Below are 22767 nucleotides of genomic sequence, written 5' to 3'. Positions count from 1 at the left end.
CTTTTCAGTGTTACTCTGAGCCTAAACGTTCTGTCTTTTCAGTGTTACTCTGAGACTAAACGGCCTGTCTTTTCAGTGTTACTCTGAGCCTAAACGGTCTGTTTTTTCAGTGTTACTCTGAGCCTAAACGGTCTGTCTTTTCAGTGTTACTCTGTGCCTAAACGGTCTGTCTTTTCAGTGTTACTCTGAGCCTAAACGGTCTGTCTTTTCAGTGTTACTCTGAGCCTAAACGGTCTGTCTTTTCAGTGTTACTCTGAGCCTAAACGGTCTGTCTTTTCAGTGTTACTCTGAGCCTAAACGGTCTGTCTTTTCAGTGTGATTATAGCTATGTTGTGTGCTTTTCTTTACTTTCACCCCTTATTATATTTGAACAATGTTTATCATGGATGGCAAATACTTGTTTACCTTTACTCCTTAGGCTTAAAGTCAGACTGGTCAAATGTCTGCGTCGTAATTTGAATTCTACTGCTGTTGCCCATGATAATGCTGTGTATTACTGAGACCAGGGGATGTATTCTGGCAGCATAAATACATCCAAAACAGGTCCTTTGCTCTGGGTTTAGTAATGATTGTGTAACACCTCTGGGTTTAGTAATGATTGTGTAACAAATCTGGGTTTAGTAATGATTGTGTAACACCTCTGGGTTTAGTAATGAGTGTGTAACACCTCTAGGTTTAGTAAGACTCAGACACTGGGGAAAGGGAAAGGGGGAAAGGGGGATACCTAATCAGTTGTAAAACTGAATGCCTTAGAAATGAAATGTGTCTTCACGCATTTAACCCAACCCCTCTGAATCAGAGCAGTACGGGAGGCCTTAATCGATATCCACGTCTTCGGCGCCCAGGGAACAGTGGGGTTAACTGCCTTGTTCAGGGGCAGAACGACAGATTTTTACCTTGTCAGCTCGGGGATTCGATCCAGTTACTGGCCCAACGCTCTAACCACTAGGTTACCTGCTGATAGTTTAGTTTAGTAACAGTCACTTGGTTTAGTAACACAAACATACGGCATCGTCTCTGTCAGTCAGCTGTCAATCACACCTCCCTGCTCTAACAACCTGCAGGCTCTTTGTCCTGGGTTGTATTGATTAGGGCACTATGTGTAGCAAAAAATATTCTGCAACAGATATGAATGTTTTACTCAGACATTGCAGCACCTCAGTCTGTCAGCCAAACCTCCCTGCTCTGGCAGGCCTGTGTCTCATTCATTAGGAACAAACGGAAGAAAACAGACTGGGAGAGACTAGCTGAACTTGTCCAATAAGAATTGCTCATTTTAGTTTCAGTTGCAAAAGATTTTGCTATGCTGTGTCCTAATGAATATGAGCCTCTAGGCCTATCAAGTATCATGCACAATATATCCCTGGCATTCCCTGCTAGCGTTTCTACTAGCATAACGGCTAGCATTAGCTTACTACGAGGCCCAGTAAAGCCTATCTATCCCACCATTACTGCTGGCATTAGTCCAAGCATTACTGCTACAGTTAGCTTTAATATAACTGCTGCATTACTATGAGACCCAGAAATACCAAAGATTTTTTTATGAAGAACTATCTCAAGCAAAATAATTATTGCTACAGTACCCATTCTATGAAGCATTACAGCAGTACTGTGAATCGTTGTAGCCTCAACATGAAGCATTACTATGAAGCATTATAGCATTACTATGAAGCATTGTACCATTTCTATGAAGCACTATAGTATTACTATGGAATAGTATAGCATTACCATTAAGCATTTTAGCATTATTATGAAGCAATATAACATTACTATGAAACATTATAGCATTACCATGAAGCATTATAGCATTACTATTAAGCATTATAGCAGCATTACTATTAAGCATTATAGCATTACTGTTTAGCATTATAGTATTACTTTGAAGCATTGTAGATTTACTATGAGGCAATGTAGCATTACCATGAAGCATCATGTTATTACCATGAAGCATTATAGCATTGCCATGAAACATTATAGTACTACTATGAAGCATTGTAGCATTACTATGAAGCATTATAGCACTGCCATGTTGTGTTATAGCATCACCATGAAGCACTGTAGAATTACCATTAAGCATTATAGCATTTAAATGAAGCATTATAGCATTACTATGAATCATTACAGCATTACCATGAAGCATTATAGCATTCCTATGAACAATTATAACATTATCATGAAGCATTACATTATATACAGCTGTAATACAACTACAGTACCCATAATGCAATGTGTCTGTGTTTGTGATTGTTACTTTGCAGAGTAATCCCACCATGTGACCCTACAGCTGATGATAGACTCTACCACATCTGCATCTCTGCCATTTCTGTAAGTCCATGATGTACTACACTACCCATCATTCTCTGTTGTTTGTATGTCCACGATGTACCACAGTACCCATAATTCTCTCTTGTCTGTAAGTCCATGATGTACTACAGTACCCATAATGCTCTGTGTAACGTATCTGGTTGTTTCTGTTATGCTGGGCGTACAGTACACAACTTTCCTGTAGTTTTATGTCTTGCTAACATAGTGGTACGTAGACTAACTGATCTGACACAGACGGGGGTCCCACACTACTAAACTCAGCACAATAAACTGTGTTTATTTTTATCAAACTTAAAATGTGTAAATATTTGTATGAATATAACAAGATTCAACAACTGAGACATAAATTGAACAAGTTCCACAGACATGTGACTAACAGAAATGGAATAATGTGTCCCTGAACAAAGGGGGGGTCAAAATCAAAAGTAACAGTCAGTATCTGGTGTGGCCACCAGCTGCATTAAGTACTGCAGTGCATCTCCTCCTCATGGACTGCACCAGATTTGCCAGTTCTTGCTGTGAGATGTTACCCCACTCTTCCACCAAGGCACCTGCAAGTTCCCAGACATTTCTGGAGGGAATGGCCCTAGCCCTCACCCTCCGATCCAACAGGTCCCAGACGTGCTCAATGCGATTGAGATCCGGGCTCTTCACTGGCCATGGCAGAACAGATCGGTAGCCCTCAGATTGTGTCTCTGACGAGCATCGTGACGACCGTGCATCCCTAGATTTTGTCTTCGATCTCAAAAACATGTCAGGGACAGCTAAATCAGGGCCAAAATCATGTTGCTCTGGTCCACCTGAACCAGACTGTTCTGGCTCTGTCCACCTGAACAAGACTGTTCTGGCTCTGTCCACCTGAACCAGACTGTTCTGGCTCTGCCCACCTCAACCAGACTGTTCTGGCTCTGTTCACCTCAACCAGACTGTTCTGGCTCTGCCCACCTCAACCAGACTGTTCTGGCTCTGTTCACCTCAACCAGACTGTTCTGGCTCTGCTCACCTCAACCAGACTGTTCTGACTCTGTTCACCTCAACCAGACTGTTCTGGTTCTGTTCACCTCAACCAGACTGTTATGGTTCTGTCCATCTCAACCAGACTGTTCTGGCTCTGTCCATCTGAACCAGACTGTTCTGGCTCTGCTCACCTCAACCAGACTGTTCTGGCTCTGTTCACCTCAACCAGACTGTTCTGGCTCTGCCCACCTCAACCAGACTGTTCTGGCTCTGTTCACCTCAACCAGACTGTTCTGGCTCTGCTCACCTCAACCAGACTGTTCTGACTCTGTTCACCTCAACCAGACTGTTCTGGTTCTGTTCACCTCAACGAGACTGTTCTGGCTCTGCTCACCTAAACCAGACTGTTCTGGCTCTGTCCATCTCAACCAGACAGTTCTGGCTCTGCCCACCTCAACCAGACTGTTCTGGCTCTGCTCACCTCAAACAGACAGTTCTGGCGCTGCTCACCTCAACCAGACTGTTCTGACTCTGTCCATCTCAACCAGACTGTTCTGGCTCTGTCCACCTCAACAGTTTGAATCAACACAGTTTGAATCAACACAGTTTGATTCAGCACAGTTTGACTCAGCACAGTTTGGCTCAGCACAGTTTGTCTCAACACAGTTTGACTCAACACAGTTTGACTCAACACAGTTTGACTCAGCACAGTTTGACTCAGCACAGTTTGACTCATCATAGCTTGACTCATCATAGCTTGTCTCAGCACAGTTTGACTCAGCACAGTTTGACTCAGCACAGTTTGGCTCAGCACAGCTTGGCTCAGCACAGCTTGACTCAGAATAGCTTGTCTCATTACAGTTTGGCTCAGCACAGCTTGGCTCAGCACAGTTTGACTCAACACAGTTTGGCTCAGCACAGTTTGTCTCAGCACAGTTTGGCTCAGCACAGTTTGACTCAACACAGTTTGACTCAGCACAGATTGACTCAGCACAGTTTGGCTCAGCACAGTTTGACCCAGCATAGCTTGGCTCAGCACAGTTTGACTCAGCACAGTTGGACTCAGAATAGCTTGACTCAGCACAGTTTGGCTCAGCACAGCTTGGCTCAGCACAGCTTGACTCAGAATAGCTTGTCTCATTACAGTTTGTCTCAGCACAGTTTGGCTCAGCACAGTTTGACTCAACACAGTTTGACTCAGCACAGATTGACTCAGCACAGTTTGGCTCAGCACAGTTTGAATCAACACAGTTTGTCTCAACACAGTTTGGCTCAACACAGTTTGACTCAGCACAGTTTGGCTCAGTATAGTTTGTCTCAACACAGTTTGTCTCAGCACAGTTTGAATAAGCACAGTTTGTCTCAGCACAGTTTGAATCAACACAGTTTGTCTCAACACAGTAGTGTGAAAAGCCCATTATGACACCATTATGTCATTACTTCACACACGTCTCACTCTCTATCCTCTTCACGTTTACACCACCGTTTCAGCCACATTCCCACTCTGTAATCCCAGGTGTAAAATGACTGTCTGATACTGTATAAAGCCATCAGCAACAACTCTTACACGATAAGGTTTTCTAGGTCAACATATAAATCAAATCAAATGTATTTATAAAGCCCTTCTTACATCAGCTGATATCTCAAAGCGCTGTAAAGAAACCCAGTCTATAAAACCCCAAACAGCAAGCAATGCAGATGATGACGCCAATATACCATGGTCTTTCCTGTAGATAAGATTACAGTCTGATTTCAACACCATTGGTTTGGACTTTATGTAACCTGATGTATTTATCCAGTAGACCTGTAGTGTTATATATCGACGGGCCATAGCTGATAACCCTCCAATTCACAACTAAACTACAGATTAGAAGTTTATTTTTTACTGCGGAGATGATACCAGTCCGTTTTGGTTAAACATTCAACTCTTTGTACTCAATGTCATGTGTTTTTACTCCAAAAATTAATTTAAGGCCAAGCACCATACCATAAAAGTTGTTTTTTTTCTTCCGTTTAGCATATCACAATCAACTTTTACCCGTTTGTTTCTATTACAAATATTGTATTAAAATATGCTAATGTTTTTCATTAAATATGTGCAAATGAACTTTTTGGGACACTGGATTAAGTGAACTGTGAAGTCACTCTAGGTCAATACTGCTCAGTGAGCTGTGAAGTCCTGACTAATGGTGACCCAGTGAGATCATAGACTGGGGGAAACCCTTTTGTTGTGGGGTCTCCCCCCCAGTCTTTGGTCTGACCCAGGGGAGAGGGCAGGGGGTCCCAAGAGGACTGAGGTGAAGGCAGGGGGTCCACAGCTGCACAAGTGTCAAGGGTCATATGGGTCGGGCAGAAGGACCAGACAGATGTGGCCAACTGGGATAACTGAAATGTCTCCTGGACTAATTGGTCTGTCTCTCGTTCTGTGGTGCAGCTGGTGGTCATGTTGATCCTAGCATTCCTTGCCAGGAGGATGAAGCTGGCGGATGGGCAGAAAAGAGGTTTACTCAGGTGAGATCCCCTTCTCTTACTCCATATTATAATCTTAGACTTCAACAAAAACCTTTAAATGGCATCCTAATCCTCCCTTCTGTGGGAAAGTGAATTTACAAACGGAATAGGACTTTTTTATTTTATTGAAATGATATTTCCCCCCCCCCAACCCTGCCGTCCACACTGTTGCATCCCTCTGCCATGACATCATATATCAAACCTGAAGCAGCTTGGTTCTAACATCCTGGTTCTAAATATTTTCCTGTTTGATCCCCAGCCCAGTGAACTTCCTGGACCACACGCAACACAAGGGCTTAGCTGTAGCAGTGTTTGGAGTGCTGTTCTGCAAACTGTTTGGTCTGGTCATAGCACCAAACCCTCTTCCCTTCACCACAGACCAAGCCAACAAACGTAAGGAGCAGGAAGATGTAGAAAATTGTGAAATGATAGATCGGAGTAGTGTTTTGTTCCACAATTATTAGGAGTTCACAGCGAAACCTATTGTCATTCTTAGATCATTATTTTCTCTTTAAAGGGAAACTTCACCGCTACACTCTATTTGGCGTGTTTTTCCTGTCAGACATCCTGTCAGACATCATATCCTGTCAGACATCACATCCTGTCAGACATCAAATCATGCCAGACATCACATCCTGTCAGACGTCACATCCTGTCAGACATCCTGTCAGACATCACATCCTGTCAGACATCACATCCTGTCAGACGTCATGTCCCCCGACATAATACTACTGATGAAATGTGTTTCAGACATCATTCTAAGTGATTAAAGGTGTTTCAGACATAATACTTAGTGATGAAATGTGTTTCAGACATAATACTTAGTGATGAAATGTGTTTCAGACATAATACTTAGTGATGAAAGGTGTTTCAGACATAATACTTAGTGATGAAAGGTGTTTCAGACATCATTCTAAGTGATGAAAGGTGTTTCAGACATAATACTACTGATGAAAGGTGTTTCAGACATAATACTACTGATGAAAGGTGTTTCAGACATAATACTTAGTGATGAAAGGTGTTTCAGACATAATACATAGTGATGAAAGGTGTTTCCGACATAATATTTACTGATGAAAGGTGTTTCAGACATCATTCTGAGTGATGAAAGGTGTTTCAGACATAATACTACTGATGAAAGGTGTTCCAGACATCATTCTAAGTGATGAAATGTGTTTCAGACATCATTCTAAGTGATTAAAGGTGTTTCAGACATAATGCTTACTGATGAAAGGTGTTTCAGACATCATTCTAAGAGATGAAAGGTGTTTCAGACATAATGCTTACTGATCAATCAAATCAAATCGAATCAAATGTATTTATATAGCCCTTCGTACATCAGCTGATATCTCAAAGTGCTGTACAGAAACCCAGCCTAAAACCCCAAACAGCAAGCAATGCAGGTGTAGAAGCACGGTGGCTAGGAAAAACTCCCTAGAAAGGCCAAAACCTAGGAAGAAACCTAGAGAGGAACCAGGCTATGTGGGGTGGCCAGTCCTCTTCTGGCTGTGCCGGGTGGAGATTATAACAAAACATGGTCAAGATGTTCAAATGTTCATAAATGACCAGCATGGTCGAATAATAATAAGGCAGAATAGTTGAAACTGGAGCAGCAGCACAGTCAGGTGGACTGGGGACAGCAAGGAGTCATCATGTCAGGTATTCCTGGGGCATGGTCCTAGGGCTCAGGTCCTCCGAGAGAGAGAAAGAAAGAGAGAATTAGAGAGAGCATATGTGGGATGGCCAGTCCTCTTCTGGCTGTGCCGGGTGGAGATTATAACAGAACATGGCCAAGATGTTCAAATGTTCATAAATGACCAGCATGGTCGAATAATAATAAGGCAGAACAGTTGAAACTGGAGCAGCAGCACAGCCAGGTGGACTGGGGACAGCAAGGAGTCATCATGTCAGGTAGTCCGGGGGCATGGTCCTAGGGCTCAGGTCCTCCGAGAGAGAGAAAGAGAGAAGGAGAGAATTAGAGAACGCACACTTAGATTCACACAGGACACCGAATAGGACAGGAGAAGTACTCCAGATATAACAAACTGACCCTAGCCCCCCGACACATAAACTACTGCAGCATAAATACTGGAGGCTGAGACAGGAGGGGTCAGGAGACACTGTGGCCCACTCCGAGGACACCCCCGGACAGGGCCAAACAGGAAGGATATAACCCCACCCACTTTGCCAAAGCACAGCCCCCACACCACTAGAGGGATATCTTCAACCACCAACTTACCATCCTGAGACAAGGCTGAGTATAGCCCACAAAGACCTCCGCCACGGCACAACCCACGGGGGGGGGGGGGGGGGGGGGGGCGCCAACCCAGACAGGATGACCACATCAGTGACTCAACCCACTCAGGTGACGCACCCCCTCCAGGGACGGCATGAGAGAGCCCCAGTAAAGCCAGTGACTCAGCCCCTGTAATAGGGTTAGAGGCAGAGAATCCCAGTGGAAAGAGGGGAACCGGCCAGGCAGAGACAGCAAGGGCGGTTCGTTGCTCCAGAGCCTTTCCGTTCACCCTCCCACTCCTGGGTGGAAAGGTGTTTCAGACATAATACTACTGATGAAAGGTGTTTCAGACATAATACTTAGTGATGAAAGGTGTTTCAGACATAATACTTAGCGATGAAATGTGTTTCAGACATAATACTTAGTGATGAAAGGTGTTTCAGACATAATACTTAGTGATGCAATGTGTTTCAGACATAATACTGCTGATGAAAGGTGTTTCAGACATAATACCACTGATGAAATGTGTTTCAGACATAAAACTATATATATGTATATATATATATATACAACAGCTAGCGATATCTATACCACAATGCAGTTAGAGCTCACCAGACATTCTATATTATACTACAACATCAGTCTAACTGAATATGAATGTTGTATTGGTTGAACGTTCCAGGCAGATTCCAGAATGTTCTTCAGCTGGTGAACCTTGTGTTGGGTAATGACAGCTGGTTTAGCAGGCTTTGGCGCTGTGGAGTTTTTGGCAGGGATGTTGGGTTTGGGGAGCTGTGACTCTGGCTTCTTGTAGACAACCGTCTAGCCTTTTCGACAACTACACAGCCAGGTAGACAAGCCTCTCCCTGAAGTGGTGGGTTGTGGGCTAGTACACTTTCTTCACCACCCACTGCTACAACTACTTGCAGCAGATTTGTTCGTACTGCAAGTCTCCTGGAAAGACATGAAGACTGATTATCAGGATGTGTAAAACATGAAGACTGATCATCAGGATGTGTAAAACACGAAGACTGATCATCAGGATGTGTAAAACACGAAGACTGATCATCAGGATGTGTAAAACATGAAGACTGATCATCAGGATGTGTAAAACATGAAGACTGATCATCAGGATGTGTAAAACACGAAGACCTTTTCATCAGGATGTGTAAAACATGAAGACTGATCATCAGGATGTGTAAAACATGAAGACTGATCACCAGGATGTGTAAAACATGAAGACTGATTATCAGGATGTGTAAAACATGAAGACTGATTATCAGGATGTGTAAAACATGAAGACTGATTATCAGGATGTGTAAAACATGAAGACTGATTATCAGGATGTGTAAAACATGAAGACTGATCATCAGGATGTGTAAAACACGAAGACTGATCATCAGGATGTGTAAAACACGAAGACTGATTATCAGGATGTGTAAGACATGAAGACTGATTATCAGGATGTGTAAAACATGAAGACTGATTATCAGGATGTGTAAGACATGAAGACTGATTATCAGGATGTGTAAAACATGAAGACTGATTATCAGGATGTGTAAAACATGAAGACTGATCATCAGGATGTGTAAAACACGAAGACTGATCATCAGGATGTGTAAAACATGAAGACTGATCATCAGGATGTGTAAAACATGAAGACTGATCATCAGGATGTGTAAAACACGAAGACTGATCATCAGGATGTGTAAAACATGAAGACTGATCATCAGGATGTGTAAAACATGAAGACTGATTATCAGGATGTGTAAGACATGAAGACTGATTATCAGGATGTGTAAAACATGAAGACTGATTATCAGGATGTGTAAAACATGAAGACTGATCATCAGGATGTGTAAAACACGAAGACTGATCATCAGGATGTGTAAAACATGAAGACTGATCATCAGGATGTGTAAAACACGAAGACTGATCATCAGGATGTGTAAAACACGAAGACTGATCATCAGGATGTGTAAAACATGAAGACTGATCATCAGGATGTGTAAAACATGAAGACTGATCACCAGGATGTGTAAAACATGAAGACTGATTATCAGGATGTGTAAAACATGAAGACTGATTATCAGGATGTGTAAAACATGAAGACTGATCATCAGGATGTGTAAAACATGAAGACTGATCATCAGGATGTGTAAAACATGAAGACTGATTATCAGGATGTGTAAAACATGAAGACTGATTATCAGGATGTGTAAAACATGAAGACTGATCATCAGGATGTGTAAAACATGAAGACTGATTATCAGGATGTGTAAAACATGAAGACTGATCATCAGGATGTGTAAAACATGAAGACTGATTATCAGGATGTGTAAAACATGAAGACTGATCATCAGGATGTGTAAAACATGAAGACTGATTATCAGGATGTGTAAAACATGAAGACTGATCATCAGGATGTGTAAAACATGAAGACTGATTATCAGGATGTGTAAACAAACAATAAACCAAGTGAATCTGTCAACCAAAAAGGGTTTGGTTGACTGATGTTTTATTGCACTCAAAGTCATTAATGGAGCATTGAGATGGGTGGTTAGCAAAGTTGTGACAAGTTTGAGGGGGGCTTGACTTGTAGACAGTCAAGTTGTTTATTGTTACAGTTGAAGTCAGAAGTTTACATACACTTAGGTTGGAGTCATTAAAACTCATTTTTTCAACCAGTCCACACATTTCTTGTTAACAAACTATAGTTTTGGCAAGTTGGTTAGGACATCTATTTTGTGCAAGACTCAAGTCATTTTTCCAAAAGTTGTTTACAGACAGATTATTCTACTTATACACTGTATTTCACTGTATCACAATTCCAATGGGTCAGAAGTTTACATACACTAAGTTGACTGTGCCTTTAAACAGCTGGAAAATTCCAGAAAATTATGGCATGGCTTTAGAAGATTCTGATAGGTTAATTGACATAATTTTAGACATCATTTTAATTTTGGTGTACCTGTGGATGTATTTCAAGTCCTACCTCCAATCTCAGTGCCTCTTTGCTTGACATCATGGGAAAATCAAAAGAAATCAGCCAAGACCTCAGAAAAAAAATTGTAGACCTCCACAAGTCTGGTTCATCCTTGGGAGCAATTTCCAAACACCTGAATGTACCATGTTCATCTGTACAAACAATAGTACGCAAGTATAAACATCATGGGACCACGCAGCTGTCATACTGCTCAGGAAGGAGACACGTTCTGTCTCCTAGAGATGAATGTACTTTGGTGCGAAAAGTGCAAATCAATCCCAGAATAACAGCAAAGGACCTTGCGAATATGCTGGAGGAAACGGATACAAAAGTATCTATATCCACAGTAAAACAAGTCCTATATCAACATAACCTGAAAGTCGCTCAGCAAGGAAGAAGCCACTGCTCCAAAACCGCCATAAAAAAACCCAGACTACGGTTTGCAACTGCACATGGGGACAAAGATCGTACTTTTGGAGAAATGTCCTCTGATCTAATGAAACAAAAATAGAACTGTTTGGCCATAATGACCATCATTATGTTCGGAGGAAAAGGGGGAGGCTTGCAAGCCGAAGAACACCATCTGTGAAGCAAGGGGGTGGCAGCATCATGTTGTGGGGATGCTTTACTGCAGGAGGGACTGGTGCACTTCAGAAAATAGATGGCATCATGAGGATGGAAAATTATGTGGATATATTGAAGCAACATCTCAAGACATCAGTCAGGAAGTTAAAGCTTGGTCGCAAATGGGTCTTCCAAATGGACAATGACCACAAGCATACTTCCAAAGTTGTTATAAAATATCTTAAGGACTGCAAAGTCAAGGTATTGGAGCAGCCATCACAAAGCCCTGACCTCAATCCTATAGAACAGTTGTGGACAGAACTGTAAAAGTGTGTGCGAGCAATGAGGCCTACAAACCTGACTCAGTTACACCAGCTCTGTCAGGAGGAATGGGCCAAAATTTACCCAACTTATTGTGGGAATCTTGTGGAAGGCTACCCAAAATGTTTGACCCAAGTTAAACAATTTAAAGGCAATGCTACCAAATACTAATTGAGTGTATGTAAACTTCTGACCCACTGGGAATGTGATGAAAGAAATAAAAGCAGAAAAAAATAATTCTCTCTACTATTATTCTGACATTTCACATTCTTAAAATAAAGTGGTGATCCTAACTTACCTAAGACAGGGAATGTTTACTATGATTAAATGTCAGGAATGGTGAACAACTGAGTTGAAATGTATTTGGCTAAGGTGTATGTAAACTTCCTACTTCATCTGTATGTATGAGCACCTACAGTTGTGTTGTTGAGTAGACAATCACTGCCAACAATAGAGTGAATAAGCTAGTAGAGTATACTAACAGACCCTTTCCCCCATGTCAAATAACTGACTGGGTGTGAAAAGTTGGAGGAGCACTTGTCTTGTAGACAGTTTAGTGTATTGGTGAGTTTCTCTTTAACTGTTTTAAAGTCACCATTGGCCTCATGGTGAAAATCCCTGAGCGGTTTCCTTCCTCTTCGGCAACTGAGTTAGGAAGGATGTCTGTATCTTTGTGGTGACTGGGGGCATTGATGCACCATCCAAAGTGTAATTATTACCTTCAATGTTTCCTTTTTAAAATTATTTTTTACCCATCTACCAATAGCTACCCTTCGTTTGAAAACTTCCCTGTTCTTTGTGGTTGAATCTGTGCTTGTAATTCACTGAGAGACATAGGGACCTTACAATTATCTGTATGTGTAGGGTACAGAGATGAGTTAGTCATTCATTAATCATGTTAAACACTATTATTGCACACAGAGTGAGTCCATGCAACTTATTTTGTTACTTGTTAAGCAAATCTTTACTCCTGAACTTATTTAGGCTTGCCTTAAGTGTGTTTCACCAGGCCTCTACTCTACTACCATATTATCTACAATGTGTATAGGCCAGTGGCCAACAAAAATTCTAATTGAATCCATTTTAGATTCAGCCTGTAACACAATAACATTTTGAAAAGGTCAAGGGGTGTGAATACTGTCTGAAGGCACTGTGGATCGAGAACTGTTATCAGCTGAATTTAGCAGTGTGCTATAGACCGTAGCAGGTGACCGTAGCAGGTGACTTCAGCTGTTGTTTGTCAGTACTGTGATTTCCCATTGTAGCCAATTCAATTGTAGAAATTCCGTAACCAATTTCTGGTAAATTCAATACCGATTTTGATACAGAATTTGGAGTTTTAATCACTTGGTAATTCATCAACAAAATTGAGATCAGCAAAAAACATAGCTGGTCGATAGGTCTACATTTACTTGTTGTTTCTGTGAACTTTTATTATCCTCCCTCATGATGGAGAGAAATGTGAAAATATCTTAAATATATGTGGATTTTTGGTAACAGTATTTCAAAGCACAAGGCAATGTTTCTTAAACGTACACACGGCAGAAAAAAGACTAAACTAAATATTAGTGTTGATTTTTGGTAACAGTATTCTCATGGGTCCTTTATGTTGCTGCTCATGGGTCCTTTAAGACATGTTGTTGCTGCTCATGGGTCCTTTATGTTGTTGCTCATGGGTCCTTTATGTTGTTGCTCATGGGTCCTTTATGTTGCTGCTCATGGGTCCTTTAAGACATGTTGTTGCTGCTCATGGGTCCTTTATGTTGTTGCTCATGGGTCCTTTATGTTGCTGCTCATGGGTCCTTTATGTTGCTGCTCATGGGTCCTTTATGTTGCTGCTCATGGGTCCTTTAAGACATGTTGTTGCTCATGGGTCCTTTATGTTGTTGCTCATGGGTCCTTTATGTTGTTGCTCATGGGTCCTTTATGTTGCTGCTCATGGGCCCTTTATGTTGCTGCTCATGGGTCCTTTATGTTGTTGCTCATGGGTCCTTTATGTTGTTGCTCATGGGTCTTTAGGACATGTTGCTGCTCATGGGTCCTTTATGTTGCTGCTCATGGGTCCTTTCTGTTGCTGCTCATGGGTCCTTTATGTTGTTGCTCATGGGTCCTTTATGTTGTTGCTCATGGGCCCTTTATGTTGCTGCTCATGGGTCCTTTATGTTGTTGCTCATGGGTCCTTTATGTTGTTGCTCATGGGTCCTTTATGTTGTTGCTCATGGGTCCTTTATGTTGTTGCTGCTCATGGGTCCTTTATGTTGTTGCTCATGGGTCCTTTATGTTGCTGCTCATGGGTCCTTTATGTTGTTGCTCATGGGTCCTTTATGTTGCTGCTCATGGGTCCTTTAAGTTGCTGCTCATGGGTCCTTTATGTTGCTGCTCATGGGTCCTTTATGTTGCTGCTCATGGGTCCTTTATGTTGCTGCTCATGGGTCCTTTATGTTGCTGCTCATGGGTCCTTTCTGTTGCTGCTCATGGGTCCTTTATGTTGCTGCTCATGGGTCCTTTATGTTGCTGCTGATGGGTCCTTTATGTTGTTGCTCATGGGTCCTTTATGTTGCTGCTCATGGGTCCTTTATGTTGTTGCTCATGGGTCCTTTATGTTGTTGCTCATGGGTCCTTTATGTTGCTGCTCATGGGCCCTTTATGTTGCTGCTCATGGGTCCTTTATGTTGTTGCTCATGGGTCCTTTATGTTGTTGCTCATGGGTCTTTAGGACATGTTGCTGCTCATGGGTCCTTTATGTTGCTGCTCATGGGTCCTTTCTGTTGCTGCTCATGGGTCCTTTATGTTGTTGCTCATGGGTCCTTTATGTTGTTGCTCATGGGCCCTTTATGTTGCTGCTCATGGGTCCTTTATGTTGTTGCTCATGGGTCCTTTATGTTGTTGCTCATGGGTCCTTTATGTTGTTGCTCATGGGTCCTTTATGTTGTTGCTGCTCATGGGTCCTTTATGTTGTTGCTCATGGGTCCTTTATGTTGCTGCTCATGGGTCCTTTATGTTGTTGCTCATGGGTCCTTTATGTTGCTGCTCATGGGTCCTTTATGTTGCTGCTGATGGGTCCTTTATGTTGTTGCTCATGGGTCCTTTAGGACATGTTGCTGCTCATGGGCCCTTTATGTTGCTGCTCATGGGTCCTTTAAGACATGTTGCTGCTCATGGGTCCTTTCTGTTGCTGCTCATGGGCCCTTTCTGTTGTTGCTCATGGGTCCTTTAAGACATGTTGCTGCTCATGGGCCCTTTATGTTGCTGCTCATGGGTCCTTTAAGACATGTTGTTGCTCATGGGTCCTTTATGTTGTTGCTCATGGGTCCTTTATGTTGTTGCTCATGGGTCCTTTATGTTGCTGCTCATGGGTCCTTTATGTTGCTGCTCATGGGTCCTTTATGTTGCTGCTCATGGGCGCTTTATGTTGCTGCTCATGGGCCCTTTATGTTGCTGCTCATGGGTCCTTTAAGACATGTTGCTGCTAATGGGTCCTTTATGTTGTTGCTCATGGGTCCTTTAAGACATGTTGCTGCTCATGGGTCCTTTATGTTGCTGCTCATGGGTCCTTTATGTTTCTACTCATGGGTCCTTTAAGACATGTTGCTGCTCATGGGTCCTTTAAGACATGTTGCTGCTCATGGGTCCTTTATGTTGCTAATCATGGGTCCTTTATGTTTCTACTCATGGGTCCTTTATGTTGCTGCTCATGGGTCCTTTATGTTGCTGCTCATGGGTCCTTTATGTTGCTGCTCATGGGTCCTTTATGTTGCTGCTCATGGGTCCTTTAGGACATGTTGCTGCTCATGGGTCCTTTATGTTGCTGCTCATGGGTCCTTTCTGTTGCTGCTCATGGGTCCTTTAAGACATATTGCTGCTCATGGGTCCTTTATGTTGCTGCTCATGGGTCCTTTAAGACATATTGCTGCTCATGGGTCCTTTATGTTGCTGCTCATGGGTCCTTTATGTTGCTGCTCATGGGTCCTTTATGTTGCTGCTCATGGTTCCTTTATGTTGTTGCTCATGGGTCCTTTATGTTGCTGCTCATGGGTCCTTTAGGACATGTTGCTGCTCATGGGTCCTTTATGTTGCTGCTCATGGGTCCTTTGTGTTGCTGCTCATGGGTCCTTTAGGACATGTTGCTGCTCATGGGTCCTTTATGTTGCTGCTCATGGGTCCTTTGTGTTGCTGCTCATGGGTCCTTTGTGTTGTTGCTCATGGGTCCTTTATGTTGCTGCTCATGGGTCCTTTATGTTGCTGCTCATGGGTCCTTTAGGACATGTTGCTGCTCATGGGTCCTTTATGTTGCTGCTCATGGGTCCATTAAGACATGTTGCTGCTCATGGGTCCTTTAAGACATGTTGCTGCTCATGGGTCCTTTATGTTGCTAATCATGGGTCCTTTATGTTTCTACTCATGGGTCCTTTATGTTGCTGCTCATGGGTCCTTTATGTTGCTGCTCATGGGTCCTTTATGTTGCTGCTCATGGGTCCTTTGTGTTGCTGCTAATGGGTCCTTTATGTTGCTGCTCATGGGTCCTTTATGTTGCTGCTCATGGGTCTTTTATGTTGCTGCTCATGGGTCCTTTAGGACATGTTGCTGCTCATGGGTCCTTTATGTTGCTGCTCATGGGTCCTTTCTGTTGCTGCTCATGGGTCCTTTAAGACATATTGCTGCTCATGGGTCCTTTATGTTGCTGCTCATGGGTCCTTTATGTTGCTGCTCATGGGTCTTTAGGACATGTTGCTGCTCATGGGTCCTTTATGTTGCTGCTCATGGGTCCTTTCTGTTGCTGCTCATGGGTCCTTTAAGACATATTGCTGCTCATGGGTCCTTTATGTTGCTGCTCATGGGTCCTTTATGTTGCTGCTCATGGGTCCTTTATGTTGCTGCTCATGGTTCCTTTATGTTGCTGCTCATGGGTCCTTTATGTTGCTGCTCATGGGTCCTTTATGTTGCTGCTCATGGTTCCTTTATGTTGCTGCTCATGGGTCCTTTATGTTGTTGCTCATGGGTCCTTTATGTTGCTGCTCATGGGTCCTTTATGTTGCTGCTCATGGTTCCTTTATGTTGCTGCTCATGGGTCCTTTATGTTGTTGCTCATGGGTCCTTTATGTTGCTGCTCTTTGGTCCTTTATGTTGTTGCTCATGGGTCCTTTAGGACATGTTGCTGCTCATGAGTCCTTTATGTTGCTGCTCATGGGTCCTTTAAGACATGTTGCTGCTCATGGGTCCTTTCTGTTGCTGCTCATGGGTCCTTTCTGTTCTGCTCATGGGTCCTTTAAGATGGAAATGACCTCAAGTCAATAATAACCATTGGGTCATTGGTTGAGGCTTCTTGGGTGCGTGACATTACTCTGAGCCCTTACCAAAACACAAAACATGGCGGGCAGTTTTTCTCACCTCGGTTCTGAAACCAGTAGTAACCACCAACTTCAATGACAGTTAATTAAAACATTCCTGTGACAATAACACTGTTACCTAGCAGGGCTTGCTAGCTAACTGCAGTGTGTGAGTCATCTCAGTAGTTCTTTTGTAAAACACCTAGCGAAATTCTAACGCTAGCTAGTTAACGCTAACGCTAACGCTCGGCTGCTTCTAGACTCGGGAGCTCATGAGGGTTCAGGAGCCAGTGAGTTTGATCATTTCACCATGGGCAACAACAGCTCGTTACAAATTAGTTTTCAGCCAAATATGTTAAGCTAATGGTTAGTTTATCCATTGCCCAATGAATTTAGAAGGATAGCTACTGACTGAAATTGAGCTAGACTCTGGAGCCCACTGGTTAGACATGATTACACCACGGGCAACAATAACTGGCGACTATTTCGTTTCCTGTAAAATATGTCAAACTCATCGTTAGTTTTTCTACTGACCACTGCATTTAGACCCCTTACATCAGTCTTTAAAGGCCCAGTAAGTCAACAGAAGTTGGCAGATTAATGACTTACAAACAACAGCTGCAAATTCCAACAAAACTATATCAGGTTTTAAAGTTCTAACAGCACTATCATGAATCCAGCAAAGGAATGTGTGGGGTTAGAGTGCAGTATTAACATGTATTTTATTTCATTTCATTTCATTTCATTGAACAAAAGTTTTTTTTACCTGGCTTTAGCCACAGAGGGAGCAGGCCTGGGGGGAATTGCCTTGCAACATATACCTAGGAGGGAATCAAAGTCAGCATAGGGCAACAAATTCCCATGATTTGTGAATGTGTTCAGGTTGAACAGCTAGCGCGACATCTAAAATGGAAAAAAAATCTATACGATTTCATCTAATAGGTTGTATCTTACAAAATAACTAAATTTTGGTCTCTACCAGTCATTAACTATTTACACATAATAGACATATTGGAACATTTATGGACAAACGTATACTCAACCTTTAATGGCTTTGAGAATAACAAAACAATATGCATTAAAAATATGTCTGTGCTGTACGTTTGTCACTGTGTCATCCTGTGATCCCTGGTCAAGTCACTGTGTCATCCTGTGATCCCTGGTCATTACTCCTCGCAGCTATATTCTTTTGTCGTGTTTTTAATTTTTTAAAAACTTTTTATCCCCTTGAGGTAAAAAATCCTTCTTTCACAAAAGAGGACTTGACCAAGAGGGCAACTGAGAACTTTAATTGGATTTTGTAAATCTACTTTTGGAGCTTTATTCTGCCAATATGAGGTCTTTCTGAATCCTTGTGTCCGACATGGCCAGTTCTAGCCCTGTGGGTCTGTGAAGCATTGTGGATAGTGAGTCATACTCCTAACCAGATATTGTAGTCTGTCTGATTCACTGTTTGATTTACTAGCTGGGAGTCATTTGAAAAGAGGGGCATCTGTTCGAAAGAAAAGCCAGTGGTGTAAAAAACATTATGCTAACACAATACTCAGAACAGTTGGATCATTCATGGGGTACCCAATCTCTCCAAAGGGGGCATATGTCTGCCATATCCTTAACAGGTTTTAACACAATACTCAGAACAGTTGGATCATTCATAGCAATAGTTGTTGTTACATAATGTGATTGTTTTTTTCTACATGTGTCTTTTCTTTTCGACTTAGCTAAAGCTTTATGAACTTTGTATTGAAATGACGGAAGGCTTTACTAAGCAACCACAATGTTATACTGTACACACAAGCTCAAACAGCTGAGGGAGAGTATAGTAACAGCTGAGACAGTATAGAAACAGCTGAGAGACAGTATAGTAACAGCTGAGACAGTATAGAAACAGCTGAGAGACAGTATAGTAACAGCTGAGAGACAGTATAGTAACAGAGAGACAGTATAGTAACAGAGAGACAGTATAGTAACAGAGAGACAGTATAGTAACAGCTGAGAGGCAGTATAGTAACAGCTGAGGGACAGTATAGTAACAGCTGAGAGACAGTATAGTAACAGAGAGACAGTATAGTAACAGAGAGACAGTATAGTAACAGCAGAGACAGTAAAATAACAGCTGAGGGACAGTATAGTAACAGAGAGACAGTATAGTAACAGAGAGACAGGATGGAGTTTAATAATGTTTTAGTTTCTTACGTCTACTTCCTGTTGTGTTTCCCCCCCCCCAGAGTATTGGATTATCGTCTCGCTGTTCTACTACCCTGTACTGTACTTCCCTCTCCTGGCCTGTGGAACGCTTCGTAACGCCGTGGGGTACGTCCTGGGCTCCCTGCTTTCCTGGACTCACTTTGGGGTCCTCGTCTGGCAGAAGGCCGACTGCCCCAAGACACCAGAGGTGAGAGGGAGGGGGAGAGAGAGAGTGGATTGTGGTCTGTCCTAACCCTTGAGACAATTGAGACATGGATTGTGTATGTCCGCCATTCAGACGGTGAATGGGCACAACAAAATATTTAAGTGCCTTTGAATGGGGTATGGTAGTAGGTGCCAAGCGCACCGGTTTGTTTCAAGAACTGCTGGGTTTTTCACACTCAACATTTTCTCCTGTGTATCAAGAATGGTCCACCACCCAAAGGACTTCCAGCCAACTTGACACAACTGTGGGAAGCATTGGAGTCAACATGGACCAGCATCCGTGTCTACAAGGCTTTCGACACCTTGTAGAGTCCATGCCCCAATGAATTGAGGCTGTTTTGAGGACAAAAGGGTTGTGTGTAACTCAATACTATGAAGGTGTAACTAATGGTTTGTCCACTCCGTGTATGTTTCTCCAAGGTACAACTGCTACGAGTCGTAGACAGGATTGACGGATTTCAGTGATTTCAGAGGATTTCAATATTTAGAACTATTTAGGTCCAGGAGGTGTCAGCTGTGTGAAATTAAGTTCTCCAGAACTGCGCTATGCTTACACTAAGCACAGACACACACACACACACACACACACACACACACGTAGACACACGCACACACACACGCACACGCACACACACACAGACACACGCAGACAAACGCAGACACACACACACGCACACACGCACACGCACACACACACAGACACACGTAGACAAACGCAGACACACACACACACACGCACACACACACACACACACACACTGACACACGCACACACACAAACACACGCACACATGCACACACGCACACACAGAAACACATACACACACACAGAAACACACAAACTCACAGATACCCACACACACAGAGACACACATACACGCACATACACATGCACACACACTCACAGACACACACACACACACAGACACACATACACTAACACACATACACACACACACAGGCAGACACACATACACACACACATACACACACACACAAACACACGCACAACCACACACGGACACACATACACACATTATTATATATAATATGCTGTGTTAATTAATGTAGCATGGTATTTATCATATATAATATGCTGTGTTAATTAATGTAGCATGGTATTTATCATATATAATATGTTGTGTTAATTAATGTAGCATGGTATTTATCATATATAGTATGCTGTGTTAATTAATGTAGCATGGTATTTATCATATATAATATGCTGTGTTAATTAATGTAGCATGGTATTTATCATATATAATATGCTGTGTTAATTAATGTAGCATGGTATTTATCATATATAATATGCTGTGTTAATTAATGTAGCAAGGTATTTATCATATATAATATGCTGTGTTAATTAATGTAGCATGGTATTTATCATATATAATATGCTGTGTTAATGTAGCATGGTATTTATCATATATAATATGCTGTGTTAATGTAGCATGGTATTTATCATATATAATATGCTGTGTTAATGTAGCATGGTATTTATCATATATAATATGCTGTGTTAATTAATGTAGAATGGTATTTATCATATATAATATGCTGTGTTAATGTAGCATGGTATTTATCATATATAATATGCTGTGTTAATTAATGTAGAATGGTATTTATCATATATAATATGCTGTGTTAATTAATGTAGCAGGGTATTTATTATATATAATATGCTGTGTTAATTAATGTAGCATGGTATTTATTATATATAATATGCTGTGTTAATGTAGCATGGTATTTATCATATATAATATGCTGTGTTAATGTAGCATGGTATTTATCATATATAATATGCTGTGTTAATTAATGTAGCATGGTATTTATTATATATGATATGCTGTGTTAATTAATGTAGCATGGTATTTATTATATATAATATGCTGTGTTAATGTAGCATGGTATTTATCATATATAATATGCTGTGTTAATTAATGTAGCATGGTATTTATTATATATAATATGCTGTGTTAATTAATGTAGCATGGTATTTATTATATATAATATGCTGTGTTAATGTAGCATGGTATTTATCATATATAATATGCTGTGTTAATGTAGCATGGTATTTATCATATATAATATGCTGTGTTAATGTAGCATGGTATTTATCATATATAATATGCTGTGTTAATTAATGTAGCATGGTATTTATCATATATAATATGCTGTGTTAATTAATGTAGCATGGTATTTATCATATATAATATGCTGTGTTAATGTAGCATGGTATTTATTATATATAATATGCTGTGTTAATTAATGTAGCATGGTATTTATCATATATAATATGCTGTGTTAATTAATGTAGCATGGTATTTATCATATATAATATGCTGTGTTAATTAATGTAGCATGGTATTTATTATATATAATATGCTGTGTTAATTAATGTAGCATGGTATTTATTATATATAATATGCTGTGTTAATGTAGCATGGTATTTATCATATATAATATGCTGTGTTAATTAATGTAGCATGGTATTTATCATATATAATATGCTGTGTTAATTAATGTAGCATGGTATTTATTATATATAATATGCTGTGTTAATGTAGCATGGTATTTATCATATATAATATGCTGTGTTAATTAATGTAGCATGGTATTTATCATATATAATATGCTGTGTTAATGTAGCATGGTATTTATCATATATAATATGCTGTGTTAATGTAGCATGGTATTTATCATATATAATATGCTGTGTTAATGTAGCATGGTATTTATCATATATAATATGCTGTGTTAATTAATGTAGAATGGTATTTATCATATATAATATGCTGTGTTAATGTAGCATGGTATTTATCATATATAATATGCTGTGTTAATGTAGAATGGTATTTATCATATATAATATGCTGTGTTAATGTAGAATGGTATTTATCATATATAATATGCTGTGTTAATTAATGTAGAATGGTATTTATCATATATAATATGCTGTGTTAATGTAGAATGGTATTTATCATATATAATATGCTGTGTTAATTAATGTAGAATGGTATTTATCTTATATAATATGCTGTGTTAATGTAGCATGGTATTTATCATATATAATATGCTGTGTTAATTAATGTAGAATGGTATTTATCATATATAATATGCTGTGTTAATGT

General features: G+C 40.9%; 1 protein-coding gene across 1 annotated transcript in view; it reads left to right on the top strand.

Annotated features, from left to right (window-relative positions):
- The window catches only part of stra6 (signaling receptor and transporter of retinol STRA6), a 104901-nt gene that overhangs the window by 1594 nt on the left and 80540 nt on the right, over positions 1-22767 (top strand). The window contains exons 2-5 of the mRNA XM_036968858.1: positions 2259-2325; positions 5717-5793; positions 6053-6186; positions 19453-19619. Coding sequence (XP_036824753.1) covers positions 2259-2325; positions 5717-5793; positions 6053-6186; positions 19453-19619 — 445 coding nt within the window. The remainder of the gene's footprint in view (positions 1-2258; positions 2326-5716; positions 5794-6052; positions 6187-19452; positions 19620-22767) is intronic.

Source organism: Oncorhynchus mykiss, chromosome 30, assembly GCF_013265735.2.
Source record: "Oncorhynchus mykiss isolate Arlee chromosome 30, USDA_OmykA_1.1, whole genome shotgun sequence".
Classification (NCBI taxonomy): domain Eukaryota; kingdom Metazoa; phylum Chordata; class Actinopteri; order Salmoniformes; family Salmonidae; genus Oncorhynchus; species Oncorhynchus mykiss.
The sequence above is the reverse complement of the archived record's forward strand: the minus strand, read 5'-3'. Positions and strand labels throughout refer to the sequence as shown.